This window comes from Emys orbicularis, chromosome 2 (genome assembly GCF_028017835.1).
Source record: "Emys orbicularis isolate rEmyOrb1 chromosome 2, rEmyOrb1.hap1, whole genome shotgun sequence".
NCBI lineage: Eukaryota > Metazoa > Chordata > Testudines > Emydidae > Emys > Emys orbicularis.
In genome coordinates, this window is record NC_088684.1 from 218,472,708 (window position 1) to 218,492,106 (window position 19,399).

At 44.8% G+C, this 19,399-nt stretch overlaps 1 protein-coding gene across 1 annotated transcript; it reads right to left on the minus strand.

Moving 5' to 3' along the window:
- Positions 1 to 98: 98 nt before the first annotated feature.
- Positions 99 to 19,086, minus strand: GGCT (gamma-glutamylcyclotransferase). Its single transcript, XM_065399868.1, has 6 exons — positions 18,952 to 19,086; positions 18,048 to 18,215; positions 11,804 to 11,949; positions 5,615 to 5,750; positions 1,791 to 1,944; positions 99 to 238 (listed from the first exon to the last, which is right to left on the minus strand). Exons 1-5 carry the CDS (start codon positions 19,084 to 19,086, stop codon positions 1,795 to 1,797), a joined length of 735 nt encoding a protein of 244 aa, XP_065255940.1. The 3' UTR covers positions 99 to 238; positions 1,791 to 1,794.
- Between the last annotated feature and the right edge of the window lie 313 nt (positions 19,087 to 19,399).

Genomic DNA, 19,399 nt, shown 5'->3' on the forward strand with positions numbered 1-19,399 from the left:
ATCTGTGTCCGTTGGTCCTTTGTGCTGCTTCTTTCTGGGTGTTGTCCCAATGCTAGTCAAAGAAAGTGTTTTCAAAAGAAGGTGGTTGCTTCTAACCCCCAAGGCCGTCAATATGTCTGCTGTTCTTTAGTGAGCCCACTTGACAAGTTTTATTGTTCTTGGGTTTGGATTCCTTCCCCTCTCCAACTATTGCAGCAGTCTGGAGGTGCTTGCCTTCCACGCCTTTACTCATTCAGCCCTGGTTCATTCAACAGGGCAATTGATTAAAAGGGGGGTGGGGGGGATCTTATTCTACTCCTAGCAAAAAGACATTTAACATTATACCAAGGCTCAATACAAAGTTTTCTATATAAGGATCTGATACAAAGTTGTATGAAATTAGAGGCATAATACAAAGTCATATGAAAGTTATGTGAAGATGCTTAATGCAGAGATTTATCTACACTTCGCTGGTAACTTCCTTAAGGGCATGAGTTGCCTCTTAGACCAGTGGTTCTCAAAGCCAGTCCGCCGCTTGTTCAGGGAAAGCCCTTGGCGGGCCGGACGTTTGTTTACCTGCCGCGTCCGCAGGTTCGGCCAATTGCGGCTCCCATTGGCCGCGGTTCGCCGCTCCAGGCCAATGGGAGCTGCTGGAAGCGGTGCCCAGTATGTCCCTCGGCCCGCGCCACTTCCCGCAGCCCCCATTGGCCTGGAGCGGCGAACCACGGCCAGTGGGAGCCGCGATCGGCTGAACCTGCAGACGCGGCAGGTAAACAAACCGTCCCGGCCCGCCAGGGCCTTTCCCTGAACAAGCGGCGGACTGGTTTTGAGAACCACTGTCTTAGACTAACGTTTTCAAAATAATATTTTCTATGGAAAATATTTGTGTTTTAAATTCCTTTCTTTTCTTGCTTAAACTGACTTTTAAGTGACCAGTATCCAGTGGCATGACATATTAGTACACAAGGGTTGACTGCACAGCTAAAAGGTAAAGAGTAGCCAATGATTAACTTTTAAAAGCAAATGGATACACCTCCTGGACAAAGAAAGAAAAAAAAAATCTTGCTGTACAGAACATAGGTGCTGGAACTAGTGGTGCAAGGGGTGCTGCTGCACCCCCCCATCTTGAAGAGGTTTCCATTATATACAGGGTTTACAGTTTGGTTCAATGACTCTCAGCACCCCTGCTACAGAAGTTAGATATGTAAAAATCCAAATCGGTATCAGCTTAATTCCCCGCTTTGCATCCCAATGAACCTTATGTACATTTGGAAAAAAAAGTTCTTTTAAACCTGCTTGGAGAACTGTGTGCACAGCACTTAAGAACTGTAGCTTGATCCTGCAACTCTTAATCCTAGAACACAGCAGCATGTGCACATGACTACCAAGCTGGCTTTTCTCTTTAGTTCTGCTTATAGATGTATTAAAGAACTATATGAACTTTACCAGCACTGTACGAGAACTACAGAAAGTTAAGCTCAATTTGCAAAGATTTACGTGCTTAGCTTTAGATGTGGTACATACAGTTAAGCATGTACATAGGTCTTCGCAAGCTTAGGACCTTAAATTGCATATTCAATCCAATACCTTACTGAACTACACAAACGTGTCAAGTTTGCCCTTCTTTATCAAAGAAGGAAATTATTGCTAATCAGTATATTGAGAAGACAGATGCCTAAATCAAAATGAAAAATTCATATATTCCAAGAGCAGAAAGGACCACAGTGATAATCTAATCTGACCTCCGGTATAACACAGGCTATAGAATTAAATCAGGCAAGGAAGTGGAACTGGAAATATTTTGGGGATACTTTTCTACTGAGTTGTTGTTTCCTTCTCTTTAATAGCAGCTTCAATTTCTTCAAAGATTGATAATGGTCCTGCATAGTTGTTCGTTTCTATAGCTTCTAATTTCTTCTGATAGGCAGTTGGCAAGCCATTCTGTTTTGCACCCATACAGATGACCTACAATTAAAAGAAAAACTTTTAACATCACTTTACAATAAAAGAGTTGGATCACACAAACCTTTACTTGTGTAAAAATAGTACCATTTAAGGTGATGGGACTAAAACAAAACCCTATGTACACCCTACCTAACCAGAAAAAGGAAGGCAGCCAAAGACACCATGAAGACTACTAACGATCTCTCTAGTGCCAATATAATTAACCTGAAGCAGCTCAGATACTGCCAGGATGGGTACTAGTACAAAACCCCTAGGAGGCTACTGTGTAAGGCACTGAGAGATCAGGCACTTAATGATTCAATTAATACTCCTGGGGGAATTCTGCATCACTGTGCATGCGCAGAATTCATGTCCCCCACAGATTTCTTTGACAGAAATAGGACATCTGACAGGGAAGCAAAGGGAAGCTGCAAGAGCGGTCACATGCCCCTCCCTGGCAGCACAGGCAGGTTGGTTTATGTGTCCGGAGCAGCCAGTAGAGACATAAATCATCGCGGTGCTGGTGCTTGTGCTGGGCAGTCGTGTGAGAGAGAGACAGACTGTCCCTCTCGCTCACTATTGTAGCATGCTCAGCGTGGAGGGGCAGAGCTTCGAGGTATTTCTGAGGAGGCAGGTGTAGGACAGGCTCTGTCCCCTCAAGCAGAGCAGAATGTAGCAGCCTGCCTGCTTAGTGAATGCTGCTTTGTCTTTGTGAATTCCCCCAGGAATATAAAACAGGTGTAAAAGTTTTAAGGCTCCTTTACATTGCCAGAGTGGTGTAAAGGACAGTAGGGCCTTATAAATGCTTATGTTCCTTTAGTGATCAGAACTGGTCTAACTTTTTGGACTGAAAAAAATTCTTATCAAAATGTGTTCCATGAATTGTTTTCTACTTCCTTTTCTGGAGATGGTCAGTAGCCAATATAAATTGAGAGTTTGATTCCCCAGTCCTCACTTACTCTTCAATTACTTATGATGTAACATTGAGCATACGGCTGCATATATTTGTTGACTAATAACTAGAAATAAAGGGTGAAACCTATCTACATTACTATTAGGTATTTGGGGATTTCCTCCAATGCGCCCTCCTCCCATTCTCCATCCATTGTAGTGTAGTTTAAATAAATTACCAAAATAATTGAAACCAGAGTGATTATATTGCATTATTTTGACAAATAAAATATGCAGAATTTTAAAATTTTTGTGCACAAAAATTTTAATTTTTTGGCACAGAATTCCCCCAGGAGCAAATTAATTTCCACCTTTAAGATATAGGATTTCAGTCTTCAACCAGCCTTAGCATAAGTTCTTCTAAGTGAGAAGTAATTATAACGCTTGAGTTATTACAGAAAAATCCTGAGATGGTACACCAACAGCTGCTGGGTCTTTCTAATTTGAATGGACAGTGGTGAATATGAGTAAGAACTACAGTAGCAAAGAAGCCATTTAGATGTAGCATACGTGAAGACAGTTTCTCTACTGTTTATTTTACTGAAGCTTTCCTTCCCCCACATAAGATAAATGAAAAAGTGTGTAGTGTAAGCCAAAACTATTCATGGGAAGTGAAAAGAAAAATACAGGAAATTACTGGGGTGGAGGTTACAAAAATAAAAACCGCTTATCCCAGGTACCGAAGATACCACACAGACGTACACACAGTGCACTTAGTCACTGACACAGCCATATGACATGAACAGCCCTACTTGTCCTCTTAAATAAAATCCTTTCACATAGAAGAAAAAGGTAGAAGAGAACCATAAGAAAACTAAGAGAGATTAGACTGAGAGAACACTTCCCTTACAGAAGGCAGTGTCAGAGTTGACGCAACTACAACGAAGAGTCAAATTTGGTTTGAGTCCCTGACAATACAATTGTTTTGAGAGAGGGAAGCCAGTGAGAAAAGAGAACTGATATAATTACTAATATAAACAGATACATATGCATGTTTTAAAAGCTCAGGCAGCAAGATACTATTGTGATTACAGACTCTGCCTAGTAGGTTAAAAAACGTAGGGCAGAGAATTTAAATACACAAGCCAGGAAGTTACAATTCCCGTAACAGTCAGTTTTGTCACAAAAATACATGACTAACTGTACATATGTAGTACTGTATTATATTACAGTGTATACAGTTAGATGACTGCCTTGTAAAGTTTTACTTGTAAGGGGTAATTTTGTTTGTCAAATAAAAGATCAGTTTTTCCATTATCTTGGTATACATGCAGTATGGCAAGGAGAGCCCCAGACTATATATAAATTATCAACCTTGATGTTTGTATTAGCATAGTTGTATTTCTTCAAACAGCCCGCCCCAAAGATCTGTCTGGGAGAAAAGTAAGGGGGAAGTGATGGCTGCCAGCACACTAGGGTTGCCTGGGTTAGCGTTCTTTAACAAAAAAAAACAGATTCTGATCCTGCAAGCTGATCCACATGGATGGACCCCAGGGCAAAAGGTGTGACATATGCATAGGAGTTATAGGATCAAGCCCAGTTAGTTATTTTCAGTAGAAAGTCACTATGGTAGCTTGTTGCTTTTATCTGTAATTCTGATTAGCTAAACATTTCTAGACATGTAGTCACACCACCTCTGGATAGGGCCTCAGACCTCACCAGCTAAGCAAGTCAGGACTGCTCAGTGCTTAGGCACACCTCCAAAAAGAGTCAGTGTGCTGCAGAGTGGTGTTGGTGACATCGCACATGGAACTTTTTCTTCCAAACCAGTACTAAATCCGGGGACACAGATCAGCGTACACGTCGTGCTCCCCAGCAGTACCCGGCCCAAGCAGGGAAGCTAATGATCCAACCAGCAGTCCAAATTCAGTGATGAATCCTGGTCACATGACACTTGAGGGACACTGCGCATATGCTAAGAAGAAGTACTAGACCAATCAGGGGCGGCTCTATGTATTTTGCCGCCCCAAGCACGGCAGTCAGACAGCCTTCGGCGGCGTGCCTGCGGGAGGTCCGCTGGTAACGCGGATTCGGCGGCATGCCTGCGGGAGGTCCGTCGGTCCTGCGCCTTTGGCGTACCCGCTGCTGAATTGCCGCCGAAACCACGGGACCGGCGGACCTCCCACAGGCATGCCGCCCTCATGGCAACCAGCAGGCTGCCCCCCGCGGCTTGCTGCCCCAGTGCCTGGAGCCACCCCTGAGACCAATGCCCCAGAACAGTGTTACAGGGCCTGTGATGTTGGAGATGTCAAGCCAAGATACTAACTACCTTTAGTCATGAAAGATTCTATGGCACTTTTTACAAGAGTGGAGATATTAATATCTATGTCCTTGCCAGATTCCAGGTCAGGGTGTTAAGTTCTGTCCACTAAAATTCCCTTTGTGCCTTCAGTTTAGTACAGTGATCTTTTCTATCCCAAACTATTTTGTAAAGGTGCTTAGTGCTTTTGAGCAGCTGATGCAACCTCACAGGTGGTTGCAAATGAATTGAGGAAGAAGCAATTCATGGGTGAGAGCACTTGCTTTACGTACAATAGCCCAGATTTACCTTTTGTTTAGTTTCACTGAAGTCAGCAGACTAACAATAGGGATGTATTGGTTTGATACATTTAGAAAGAATTGAAATGCTATTTTAAGGGGACTATGCTATATAGCAAATGCTGTTGTAAGAGACTATTATAAGTGGCAAGTAGTAATACAATATCCACTTCAGTTCACGCTCTTTTTAGATGATGCCTACTTTTTTATACTGTGGTGATGGGAGATCACAGACACAATCATTCATCTGATAACTTCGACAGGTCAGTACTTTTCCCTCTTGAGTTGGAACGTTGACTTCTATTGGACTGTAAATACCATCTTCAACTCCTTCTTGCCTGTAAAGAATCAAAACATTTCCTTTCATTCTGAACCACCAATACAGGGGAGAAAACTAACATGTATTTGAATAGGTGAGTTTTAGCATGTTAAATGCAAGGTGGCTTTTCGGCTGCAGTACTGAGTTATATTAATGTATTCCAATAATTTTGATCAATACTTGTATCTCGGAGTACTGAAATCAAAAAGTGAACAATACCATTGGCTTATTTTTTAGATCCAGAACAAATAGCGTAACAGCAAGCCTATCCCTGTAACCATGCAAGTTAACAGCAACGTTACTTTCTGCACCTCTTGGGAATCAGTTAATGTTTGGTATATAAATAAAATTTGATAATCCACAATATGCACACAACGAAATTATGAGAATTAAAAGACAATGCCAGAATCATTAAGTTCCACTTTGATAATGAAACAACTGCAAAATTTTACCTTGCCCCTTTAATTATTTTTAAATAGAGATAATTCTAAAGTGAGGAAACTCCCACAGTTCTTGGGAAAAGCACATCCTTGTGAACAACCCAGCACACCCATCAACATGCCCAGACCTTGTAGTTTTGTATGTAGAACTTGCACAATAGCAGTGAGCTACAAGATTATATCGAGAACCGCCATAACTAGTTTCTTTCAAAAGAAAGATTTGCCCAAGGGCAGGGGGCAGGGCCAGCTCCAGGCACCAGCCGACCAAGCACGTGCTTGGGGCGGCGCTGGTAAGGGGCGGCCAATCTTGGGGTGGCGTCTATCGGTCGGGCGGCGCTGGGGGGTGGGGTGGGTTGTTTTTGTTTTGGCGGCTGGGGGGGGAATTCGGCAGCGGTGCTCCGGGGGGGGGGGGGGGTGGCGGCACGGCGGGGCGCTCCCGCGGGGGGAGCTTGGGGCGGCAAAAAAGTTTAGCGGCACTTGGCGGGAGGTATGTGTGGCGGCGGGAGGGTTCGGCGGCGCAGCGCTCCGCGGGGGGGGGGGGGGGGTGTTCAGTGGCGCTCGGCAGCGCTCCGCGGAGGGGTTTGGCGGCGCTCCGTGGGAGGTGTGTGTGGCAGCAGGAGGGTTCGGCGGCGCGGCGCTCTGCGGGGGTCTGGGGGGGTCAGCAGGGGGGTTTGGCGGCGCTCCGCGGGAGGCTGGGGGGGGGGGGTTCGGCGGTGCTCCGCGGGGGGCTGGGGGGGTTCAGCGGCACGGCGCTCCACAGGGGGCTGGGGGGGTTTGGCGGCGCGGCGCTCCACAGGGGGCTGGGGGGGGGTTGGCGGCACGGCGCTGGGGGGGGTTCGGCGGTACGGCGCTCTGCGTGGGGGGGGGTGGCGGCACGGTGCTGAGGGGGTGTGTTATGGCGGCGCTATGGAGGGCGGCACTCTTTTTTTTTTGCTTGGGGCGGCAAAAAAGTTAGAGCCGGCCCTGGCAGGGGGAGGACAGTGGATTAAAAACACAGTGCTAAAAAGTTAAAATTAGCTTCTAATACAAATCTAAATAAATTGGCAGTAATGGGTGAACTTAGTTCAAATGTCATGAGATCAGGGATAGAATTTAGATACGATAGTTAACTGCTTAGCTGAACACGACAGGTTAAAATGTGACCACTTCGAATACCCTGTCTAGGTTTTAGCAGTATTCATCACAATGGTATCCGAGTATCTGACCAATTATATTTTCAAATGAAAACAACATCTAATCACTTTTACAAGTGATTTAACATATTAGCAGAGTATGGCCCCAGCTGGCTCACTGCAGGCAGACCCATATGCCTGCATGGAACTAACAGGACGATTGCAGCCTACAAACAAATGGAATGTAAACCTTAGAAACAGATTTCTGGGTCATAGCAGGGGGAAGAAAGATGAGAAGCCAATAATGTCTTTTGCTGGGATTTAAAAGAAAAAGTGTCAGGTCAAACAAACTTTATGAAATGTAAATTTTAGGCTAAGACAAAACCTTCAAAAACTTACAATCAAGAGAAGCGCTACCAAGGAAAGCAAAGACACAAAGATCCCTCTCCCTTGTTTGCAACCCAAGCATTGTATTGTTTAGCTAGTAAATGAGGAACTAAAAGTGAAATTGACTACACATTATCTAAAAACAGAAGTAACAAAGACTACTTTCATTGTCCATGCTGAGAAAAAGTGCAAAAAGTGAACACACACAGTAAAAAGCAAAACTGGATTTTTCAGGTTTAATAATCCAACATAATTTAAGGAAAGTTAATCTATTTTTTAGCTACAACTATGTCCCAATCCTGCAGACACTTACGAATGTGTGCAACTACAAAGAGAAAACAGTTCCACTGATTTCAGCAGGACTATTTGATGTCTGTGCTTAACTCTACACCAGGGGTCGGCAACCTACGGCACGCGAGCCGATTTTGAGTGACACGCTGCCTGCCCACTGAGAGGAGGAGGAGGAGGGGCGGAGGGGCCAGAAAGCGCCACGCTGGGGGAAGAAGGGGGAGGAGGGAAGCTTGGCTGCTGCAGGACCAAGCTTCTGCCTCCTGCCCCTGCAGGGGAGAGCGGGGGGGGGGGGTGTCCCGGCCCCCCGCCCCACTAACCCCCCGCCGCCCACCGCTCTCCCCTGCGGGGGCAGGAGGCAGAAGCTTGGTCCTGCGGCAGCCACGCTCCCCCCCCCCGTTTCTTCCCACAACGTGGTGCATTCCGGCCCCTCCTCCTCCTCCTCCTCCCCCATCTCCCTGCTGGCGACAGAGCCGAGCCGAGCGGCAGCGTGCTCGCTGCTCCGTACAGGAGGCAGAGAGAGGTAGGGACGGGCCTTGGGGAGGGGGTGGAACAGGGCATAGCCCTCCCAGCCCCCTGCCATGAGCCGCTCAGGGGAGGGTCTGGGAGCACCCCCACGAGCCGAGCACCCCAGCCTTCTGCCCTGCACCCCCACCCTCCCCCCAGCCCTCTGCCCTGAACCCCCACACACACCCAGACTTGTGCCCTGCACCTCCACACACACCCCAGCCCTCTGCCCTGAACCCCCCCCCACACCCAGCCCTGTGCCCTGCACCTCCACCACCCCCCCAGCCCTCTGCCCTGCACCTCCACACCCCCCCCAGCCTTCTGCCCTGCACCTCCCCCCAACACCCAGCCTTCTGCCCTGCACCTCCACATCCACCCCAGCCCTCTGCCCTGACCTCAAGTCGCCCCGCTCAGCCCCCTGCAGGCCTAGGTGAACAGAACCCCAGGCTGGAAGTGGGCTGAGCAGGCTGGTGGCGTAAGATCAGCATTTTAATTTAATTTTAAAGGAAGCTTCTTAAACATTTTGAAAACATTGTTTACTTTACATACAACAATAGTTTAGTTATATAATATAGACTTATAGAGAGAGACCTTCTAAAAAACGTTAACATGTATTACCGGCACGCGAAACCTTAAATTAAAGTGAATATATGAAGACTCGGCACACCACTTCTGAAAGGTTGCCTATCCCTGCTCTACACATTTAAGGCTTTGTCTACACTAGCACATTTGTCAGCAAAACTTTTGTCGGTCAGGGGTGTGGAAAAAAACCACACACCCCTGATCAACATACATTTCACCAACAAAAGTGCTGGTGTGGACAGTGCTATGTCAGCAGGAGAGGCTCTACTGCCAACATCTCTAACGCTGCTCGTTGGGGGTGGTTTAAATATGCTGGCAGGAGAACTCTCTCCTGTCAGCAAAGAGCAGCTACACAGGAGACCTTACAACAGCACAGCTGTAGCGGTACAGCTGTGCCGCTGCAAGGTCCATAGTGCAGACATAATGTAAGCCTTTGCAGGATTGGGGCCATAGTCCTTAAAAGGACACTGACACATTATCGGAACAAAAACCAACATAAGTATTTTAACAGGTAAAAATCCTGGTAATTAAATTATTTCTAGAGGGCAAGGAGTGCAGAAAGGGAAAAAGTTTATATTAACACACACAAAAAGCAAATGTTTAACATCTGATAAAAATAGTTTCCTATCACTTTTTACTTCATGGTTACTCCATCATAATTATACCAGATCACTAGGAAGACAGGGCAGATAAAACCTGAATATCTAGTGAAAAGACTAGCACTAGATTTTTTTTAAATCAGGTTTTCTTTATAGGTCATAAAGAAGCAAAGAGGACAAATCCAGTTTCTTTCCTTTTGAAGATCACCTTAGGACCTATTCATGAACTGTCGGGGGAGCAAGCCAGCAGTGCTAATGCCCATCCTGTAACTTTTCTGTTGAGTTAGAACAGTTGAGTCTCCAGAGTTGCCAATCAGGTACCTTTTACTAGCATTAAAAGTGATTAAAAAATAAGAGCAAGTGATTTAAAACTCCACAATACAAATTACAATTATTTACCAATCAACCTTTCTTTCCTGACAGTGCTGGTAAGGGCAGTATCTTCCCTCATAGACAGAAATAGTTATGGGATCTTTAGCTCTGTGAAGTATTTTAGGTTTCAGGAACGCATGGCAAGTTAAGATGTTGTACAAAAGAGACAGGATCTTATAGTATGATCACTAGTGAGAGCAGTAAGGTGCAGAGAAGAATTGGGTAGGAGAAAGAGTGAGGACTTCTCCCCAGTGAGAAGTATACAAGGTAATTTACTGCTCAGATTTAATCTAATTCCAATGTCTCCAAACTAAACTTTGTAACATTAATTTTATTCCTCAAATCCTGAAAGCATTCATAATGGGCCTGATCCTGTGAGGTGCTGAAGTCAGTGGTAGCTGAGAGCACTCAGCCCCTTGCAGATTCAGACTCATTATACACCATTAATGTGCAAGTTGAAATTTCAGTTTTATAGACTAGGCCACTAAGAGCTGTAATAAAACAAGAAGTACAGAGCTCTGGCCAAAGTTTCCAAACGGTGTCTAAAGTTAGGCTCCTAAATCCTTATTAAGGCACCTGCAAAAGAGGGGGATGATTTTCTGAGGTTCTTAGCCATGTACTGCCTCAATGCTCTCCAGCATGCAGGCAGGCAGGCAAGCAATTTGATAGGTGACAGAGCTATCTAAGTTGTCACTGAACGGGGGCAGGACAGGTTTACATGGGGAGGGATAACTGAATCATCACAGGTTTCAGTGGTAGCCATGTTAGTCTGTATCAGAAAAAAAAAAAAAAAAAAAAAAAGGAGGAGCCCTTGTGGCACCTTAGAGACTAACAAATTTATTTGGGCATAAGCTTTCATGGGTTAGAACCCACTTCATGAGATGTATGAAGTAAAAGATACAGGAGCAGGTATAAATACATGAAAGGATGTGGGGTGCTTTACCAAGCGTTAAGTCAGTCTAACGAGATAAATCAATTAACAGCAGGATACCAAGGGAGGAGAAATAACTTTTGAAGTGGTAAGAGAGTGGCCCATTACAGACAGTTGACAAGAAGGTGTGAGTAACAGTAGGGAGAAATTAGTATTGGGGAAATTAAGTTTAGGTTTTGTAATGACCCAACCACTCCCAGTCTTTATTCAGGCCTAATCTGATGGTATCCAGTTTGCAAATTAATTCCAGTTCTGCAGCTTCACGTTGGAGTCTGTTTTTGAAGTTTTTTTGTTGAAGAATTGCCACTTTCAGGTCTGTTATTGAGTGACCAGAGAGACTGAAGTGTTCTCCTACCGGTTTTTTAATGTTATGATTCCTGATGTCAGGCTGACTTAGAACAATGCTTCCTCAGCTCTCATCCCCTTATGCCCCCTACTCTACTTGTGCTACATTGATGACATCTTCATCATCTGGACCCATGGGAAGGAGGCCCTTGAGGAATTCCACCAAGATTTCAATGATTTCCACCCTACCATCAACCTCAGCCTGGACCAGTCCACACAAGAGGTCCACTTCCTAGACACTACAGTGCTACTAAGCAATGGTCACATAAACATCACCCTATACCGGAAACCTACTGACCACTATACTTACCTACATGCCTCCAGCTTTCATCCAGACCACATCACACAATCCATTGTCCACAGCCAAGCTCTAAGATACAAATTTGTGTTTTAGAATCCAATGTGTTCTCCCTGATCCAAAACAAACCCACCACATTGATTATTGAAAAATAACCATTGCATTTGCCTTGCTTTCTCTAAAGTGACACAAGACATTAAAATGCACCTACTTATTCAGCGAATTTAAATTGCTAGTGTTCATTTTCCATACTACTCCCCACACTTCGTCTCCAGGGCTTTGAACAATGGTAGCTGTACTTCCATGCCAGTAAGAACTTGCTTTGCCTTGATGATTGCCAAAAACGAGTTTAAAATCCTGCAAATTAAACCAACACAAATGATCAATTTCCACTTAGTGATTTGGGTTTTCTTAACAAAGTACTAGCTTAAGCAAAGTCTACAAGAAGAGCCAGCATAGCCACAAAGAAGGAAGTTACTTTTCCTTCATTAAGGATGTGATCCAGCTCCCACTGGGATCAATTGGTTACTTTCTGCAGATTTCACTGGGAGTTTCATCAGGCCCCAAGAAAAATAATTGGTTTGGGGATGGAAAAAAGGTATGGTAGGTTCATTTTTAGTGATGATGGAGCTGCATTGTGAAATTTGGGCCCAGATCTGGGCACATCTCTATGTTTTAGGCCAAACAACTGACAATTCTCCTAAAGAGTTGCTAGAAAATGGGGCTGGCAGAGAAAAAGCCACAACCTCATCTCAACATAATAGACACATTCTACATGAAATACAATACAGTAACATTAAAGGGATGTCAGTGACTTCCTGAAGTTAAAATCCTGTTTCCATAATGGTTTTCTGCTGCCCTTCAAAGGTTTGGAAGGGTTTTTTGGGTGGGCCTGAGAGCCACAGCACCAAACCTGTCAGGGCCGAGTACTCCTCTTTGTCCCCTTCCTCTCCGTGTACATGCCCGTCAGCTGCTTATTCCTGCTCAGCTTTTGGTGCTGCTTTTACTCGTGAACACCCTCTTGAAGGATGTAAGGAAGAGCATGCATCTGAACCGCCCCGAGCAGGGCATGTGAGAAGTCATCATGCTAGCATATGAGAAAAAAAAGGAACTGAAACTGACCAACAAAAGTGAGTAGGCAGAAAGTGCTATCAAATGCACAAAGTAAACTGAAAAAAGTTTCTAATTCTAATTCTTCAGTTACCTGTAAGAACAATAGGTGAGAGACTTCTAAGGGATATTTTCATCTTTTTTTTTTTTTTTTTTTTTTTTTATAAAACCCATTGTAGGTACAAAATTGAGATTCTTTTAGAACCCACACACCTCCTGTTCTCTCAAGTAAAACCTAACTTTACTATAAAGCAAGGGTTTCAAAGTCCCGGCCGCGGGCCATCTGCAGCCTGAGAACCTACCCACTGCGCACGCAGAGGAGACGCATGCAGCCAGCCACGCTGCCGGCTCGGTCTGCAACAGGCGCCGCCCCTCGAAGCTCCCATTGGCTGGGGGAGAGGGACAGAGATACCATCACTAGTTGCCAGGCAGAGTCAGCCATGGAGGCAGCACCACTTTTTTCCACAATGAATATAAACATCTGATGCACACCTTGCTGCAATCCTGAAGGTTCCAACTGCTCAGTCACTGAGGCCAAACATCAACAAACTGACAGAACTGAAGCGTTGCCAGGTGTCTGGCAAACACTAAAAACTCTCTAGCAGGCGAAGAATTTTATTAAGTTGTATGACACTTTTATTAGTTCTAAGAAATTCAAAATAAAAAATACACAATAGAAACGTTTTCTTTTCCGAACACCATCTTCAGTGACATTATTGGCCCGCTGGGAGGATTTGAGGACTGGCACTGGCCCTAAGATAAACTGAGTTTGAGACCCCTGCTGTAGTTTCCTGTAAAATAAAATACAGTAAAACTTTTCCTCCTATTTTTTTCAGCTTTACTTTGTGCATCGAACAGCACTCAGCACATCGTGGAAACGGTGAGTGACTAATCAGTTGTCAGCCAGTTTCCAGTTTGTGTGGGCCTTTCATCCAGCAGCAGTGTAGAGAGACGTTCTAAAGAAAGGTAGGAAAACGTAATTGTACCAACACCAATGACTGGATCACTCAAGAACAAGCAAAGTTCGTTAAACTACTTTTAAGCTGCAACCCCCTCCTTTTTTAAAACTGACTATATTTCAAATTGAAGTCCCTTTAAAGTGTTTTTAATTATGTTAAGGTTTTTAATTTCTGAAGTGAGCTACCTCTTACACATCTGCTCAAATATGTTTTTCAATCTTTAAAAATATTTCTGAAATTTGAAGGGCTTAAAAAAAAAATCAATTGTACACTTTGGAGGCTCTTGTCTGATCTTCAATAAGACATGAGGATGCAACAGGTGGTTTTGCAAAATATGCCCCATATATGAGAGAGTGCAACTAAACCCTCCAAAAAGCAACTTTTCTCAAAGTGCTCTCTAAAACAGAAACATACCTAAATGAATGCTAATCCTCAGCCATTCCATGAGTTGCTACAAAGTGATTTCAGAGTGTAAGACTCCAGGCTAGATCCTGCAAACTCTCAAGCATGAGTAACGGTATGCACACCAGTAGTCCCACTGAAGTCACGGGCATAAAGTTACAGACATGGGCAAATGTTTGCAGGATTGAGCCCTCCTTCCCTTAAAGAGGTGATCTTTCTGGTTTTTACAGAACTGAGCACACTGATGATACTCTAATAAAAATTAATTATTTTTCGATCGTTTCTTAAGTTTTTCCTGTTTTGTTTTAAGACCACTTTGGACTTGATTCTGCAAGATGATCTGCCCCTCCAGTGCCTATGGGAGTTAACAGAAATAAAGGGTCTGGGCACTACTTGGGCTCATGCCCTTCATTTTTTTGCCTCTCTCCTAAATGCTGAACCAATTTTACTTGTCTGTTGCTTGTGTTCCTTGTTTTCTCTTGTCCATTTACCATAACCACTCATGTCCACTCCCTCAGCCCCACCCCCAAAATTCAGATTGCTTCATTTTTACACACTGCTATCTTGCTTCTTTCTGTGAAAGCTAACACTCCTGTTCAGCATCCTTAACCTTTTATTCCAAGGCTGGTTTTGTCTTGCTAGCCTTACCTGGTTTCACTGTACAGAAATTACCAGAAGTCAATTGTTAATCTGGGTAGTGCCTTTTCATTCTGAGATCTCCGTTCTTTTTGAAACACAGTATAACTGAATGAGTATGGAGCAGTGGATAAAAGGGAGCCTATGTAAGCACACTGTACAGCTAGGACATAGGTCTGTTCTAAACAACCAGATATTGAGAGCCAGATCAGAACAGTTAACATGCTTTGCTACATAATATATTTACTGCATACCCTGAAAGTCAGTAAACAAACTGAAGGCTGCAATTGGGCAAAAAGTCTTCACACAACATTCTTTTGTTAGAGATACTGCACTTGGCTACTTTCAACTCCTCCTTCAGGGCCTGATCCTGCCAGGTGCTGAGAAGCCTCTGATGTGCTGAGCATTTTTGACTTGTCAGTGATATTTGAAAGTGCTCAGCGTTTCAGATGATCAGGTTCTAATTGCCAGAAGACTGGTGGTTGAATGAGTACACTTATGACCATATGCTAGATATTGATCACAGTAGTCTTTGGAACTTTCAGACACCCTCTGATAGAGTTCGTCTTTCCCTTCAGTTGGCACTAGACCACCATACACAAGTCATTCAAATAGATATGTTGATATAAACAAAGAATGCAACTGTTAAGATCTTTTATACTGTAAGTCTAGATCAGTGGCTTAAATCTGAATGAGCAAGGTAGTTTATTTAACTGTCATGGAGATTACATTAACTTCTTACACAAAGGTGCTCTAAACAATAAATATTGTGTAAGAAAACTTTATACACTAACATTTGATAGCTGTTTAACAAATTCAATGAAAATTTAGTAATACATCCCAGCTGCTAGACCATTAAGATTACTGCATCCCAAAATTATGGAAGGTACGTTCACTAAAACCATGTCTACACTTACAAGCTTACAGTGGCACAGCTGTACCCATGCAGCTTGTGTAGACGCATTATGCCGATGGGAGAGAGCTCTCCTGTCGACATAATAAAACCAGCTCAACGAGCGGCGGTAGCTATGTCCACAGAAGAGCATCTCTGGCTGACATAGTGCTGTGCACGTGAGCGCTTATGTCGCTCAGGGGGCTGTTTTTTTTTCACACTCCGGACTGAGAAAAAAGTTTTGCCAACATAAGTGTTAGTGTAGACATGGCCTTAGTTTTGGTGATTAACATTAAAGGGATACTTTCAGCTTAAGTCAGATATTGTAAACAAGTCAATTTCATTATCTAGATTATTAGTAAAATCTGAGGTCAAAGTAAAAATTATTAAAAAAAAAAATCGTGTCACTATCTTCCATTTACTTTTTGTCTCTCTCTCAGTTTGGAGAGCAGACACTTTCACATCCCTAGCGCTACAAACATCTGGGTTTCAGACGCGCAAGGGAAGGTATATTTGTTGTTAAAGCAACTATTTGCACTGGAATGTATTTTTAAAAACTGTGGAAACATTAAAAATCAAAACGAATTGTAATTGTTATTTTATGACACATTTATGAGTGACTGTATTGCCTGCAGATGTCAGATAGTGATAGTAGTACTGGCTTCAGCTGAGGTTAATAGGCTCTCCCAACAAGGCTTTGTCAGTGCATTTCAACCCTAACTTAAATATGCACAAATAATCCTCTGGCACTTCTAGTGAAACCAGCAAAATAATCATGTTTTTGCAAGAAATGTGAAGTTGCAATTCACTGATGAAAAACTCCCTTTATGCCCAGACAAGACAGCATAAAAAGCCTTGAACTGTGCTAGGCCTGGCTCTGAAAGAGATACTAAAAACCACCCTCTCCCTGGGAAGGAGAGGCTTGCTCCCATCTATTTATATGCCAGGGAACCGAGCTGTCCCAGTTTCCTTTCGGCCACCAGTTTGTCCAGGACTCCAGGACGAAACTGCAGAGTAAGTCATTCCAGCCTCAGTGAAATTTGTTGAAACAAGTAGTGTGCAGCACCACTTTGAATAGTAGAACCATCAAAGAATACCACACATATTACAATACTGAGGCATAAGAAAAATGAGAAGTTAGTAACTTGTTGGACTAAAGTAAAAATGTCTTGATTCTGAGAGTTTATCTAGCTCCTAATAACAAAATTTGTTTACTAATCTCTCTCTTTCAGATATCTCATTTGCATCTTTTGGCACTCTTTATTCTAGCATAGGAAGTCCTAACCAGCACTCTTAATTCAGCCAAACTCTTATTGGTTTCAGTGGGAGTTCTCTCTCAGGAAGAAGTGCCCTTATGTAGCAAAATATTTTTCCAAGGAGTTCTTTGAAGTCTTCATTGCACTACACTTTATGCTGTTTGATAATTTATATCCTGCTTAAAGTACAACTTCAGCACAATTTTCCTCATAGTTTTAACAATGTTTGATCTGCTAACATGGGTTGTTTAAAAAAAAAAAAATGCAACTCTTAGCCAATCAGGATTTGTAGACTTTTAGACCTTCCATTATTATTTCTGAGAGTCATTCAAAGGGTTAATACAAAGATCTTCACCAAAACTGATTCCAGTCTGCCCCCTGGAGGATAAGCTACATGACACTGACTCTGGGTCTGATATTGACTGGATACCCAGTTTTAGATGCACTTAAGAGATGAGAAGTTCACGATAGTAGCCAAGATGACTGGAAAACTTGACTTTGGGGGCAATGTGGTTACATTCAAAACGTCAAGCAGCTTAGAATTGATAAATAAAAAGCAGAATTATGAAGGGTAAGGGATGATCTTGTTAGAACACTGGACATGAAGTCAGGAGATCCAGGTTTTACATTCTGGCTCTGCCGTGAGCTTCCTGGGTGACCTTGGGTAAGTCACTTTAAGGCTTTATGCCTCCATTTCTTCATCTCTAACCATGGGCATAATAATGTTTCTCTCATTCATACATGCAAGACTTAATTCAGTAATGTTTGCCAAGTGCTTTGAGAGCCTCCAGTGGCCAGTATTATATAAGTGTTAAGCATATAAGGATACAGTATCTAAGAGGGGCTCTAAGAACTTTTCCAGTTACATGCTGCTTGGTGCCTGGAGTGTCCCTGAAAAGAGTATTTTCAATTCAGGTAGCCTATGAAGCAATGGGATGAAGGCAGCAGCAGCACTACTCAGGTAATGTTCAGACATGAGCTTAGAGATTCACAAAGCATACTTCAATATTCTACAGGCTTAAAAATAAAAGTGTTAGTGAAATGTAACAAACATTTTCCCTAATGTAGCAGCTATGCCTCCTCCCCAAATTCCTGAAACTATAACTAAAACACAGATTAAGGCTAAATTTCTTTGGCACATATAAAGGAAAGGGCAAAGAATGGAGAATACAGGGTTCCATCTCTCCCATAGATACAGACCTGCAAGTTGGCTACAGCATAGAAAGTGGCAGATGGGTTTTTTAGCAGGATCCTCTCCCGAAGCAGGTTACTGCCATAAGCAAAATACAGGAAACTGTCCTCCCCACAGGTACCGACTCCCAAACCGCCACCCGACCTGGTACAAACACAGCTCCTGGGAGTCTCCATCTACCATACAGAGAATAATAAGAAAGCAAGTGTTAAAGGAAATCTCAACAGTGCTTGTTGATGAACTCTACTTATATCCCTCCTCACTCCCCCTGGCCTTGTGGCTTCCGTGGCTCCTTCACCATCTTTCTTGCACCAGCTACACCCCCATTTGCCCTTCCCCTTTGCTCCTGTTCTCTTAGTGGCTGCTCCCCTGGCTTATAAACATCCGCTCTGGTGCGGATGGAGGAGTAAAAGCATATTTAGGCTGGAAAAGTCTTAATTCCGCTGTACTTGGCTCCATAGCTGCCTCCAAGGGCAGTGGTGGCGGCCATCCCACTGCTGGGGACAGAGCCGTGGAGAACAGTCAGGATCAATGCCTCTGCGAGAAGGCCCACATGCCTGCTCCGGCTGCAGGGGTCTCTGATCGCCGCCCCAGAGCTAGAGGGGAGCTCCAGCGCGGTGCAGGGCGCTTCCCTGCCCAGGCGGCTTTCACGGCTCAGGCAGGCGACCCGCGTCCAGCAGCCACGGTGAGCGGTGCTAGGTCCGTGGCTCCCCACACCAGCGCTGCGCTACCCCGGGCCGCTGCAGCCCCAGGGCAGGTACGGAGGAGGAGAGGCCGGGCACTGCAGGGGGACATCCCAGGGCGGCGCAAGGCCCAGATGCAGCCGCCCAGCTGCCTGCCCGGTGATGAGCAGCCGGGCCGCGGGGACCCCCCCCTTGACCAGCGCGCCCGGCCCGGCGATCCCAGCCTCACCTCCCGGCCAGGAGGGCGCCGCGCGGCTGCCGCTGGAGCAGGGACAGCTGATCCCGCGGCAGAGATAGCGGACCAAGCCGGCCGGCTGGCAACCGCGTAACAGCGCTCCCCATTGGCCAAGTGCCCTGCCGGCATGCAGCCGCTCCTGATTGGCCGCCGCCGGCTGGGATGTCCCCAGAGCGATTCCCCTCTCGGGGCGGGAACACCCACTGGCTGGTTGGAGCGGCACGGAGTGACGTCGGGAGGACGCTCCGCCCCCTGCCGACCTGTTCCCTGTGGGCTGCTGGCCTAGCCAAAGGGCTGTGAAGGGGGGAGGTGCCAGGAGGAGGGGGAACACTGGTGGAAGCGGGGCCTGGTGCAAGGTGCAAGGTGCAAGGTGCAAGGCTGGGGAGGGGTGGGTGGGGCTACTATTACCTCACTGCTAAGGGCAGGCCCCTGGACCCCATTG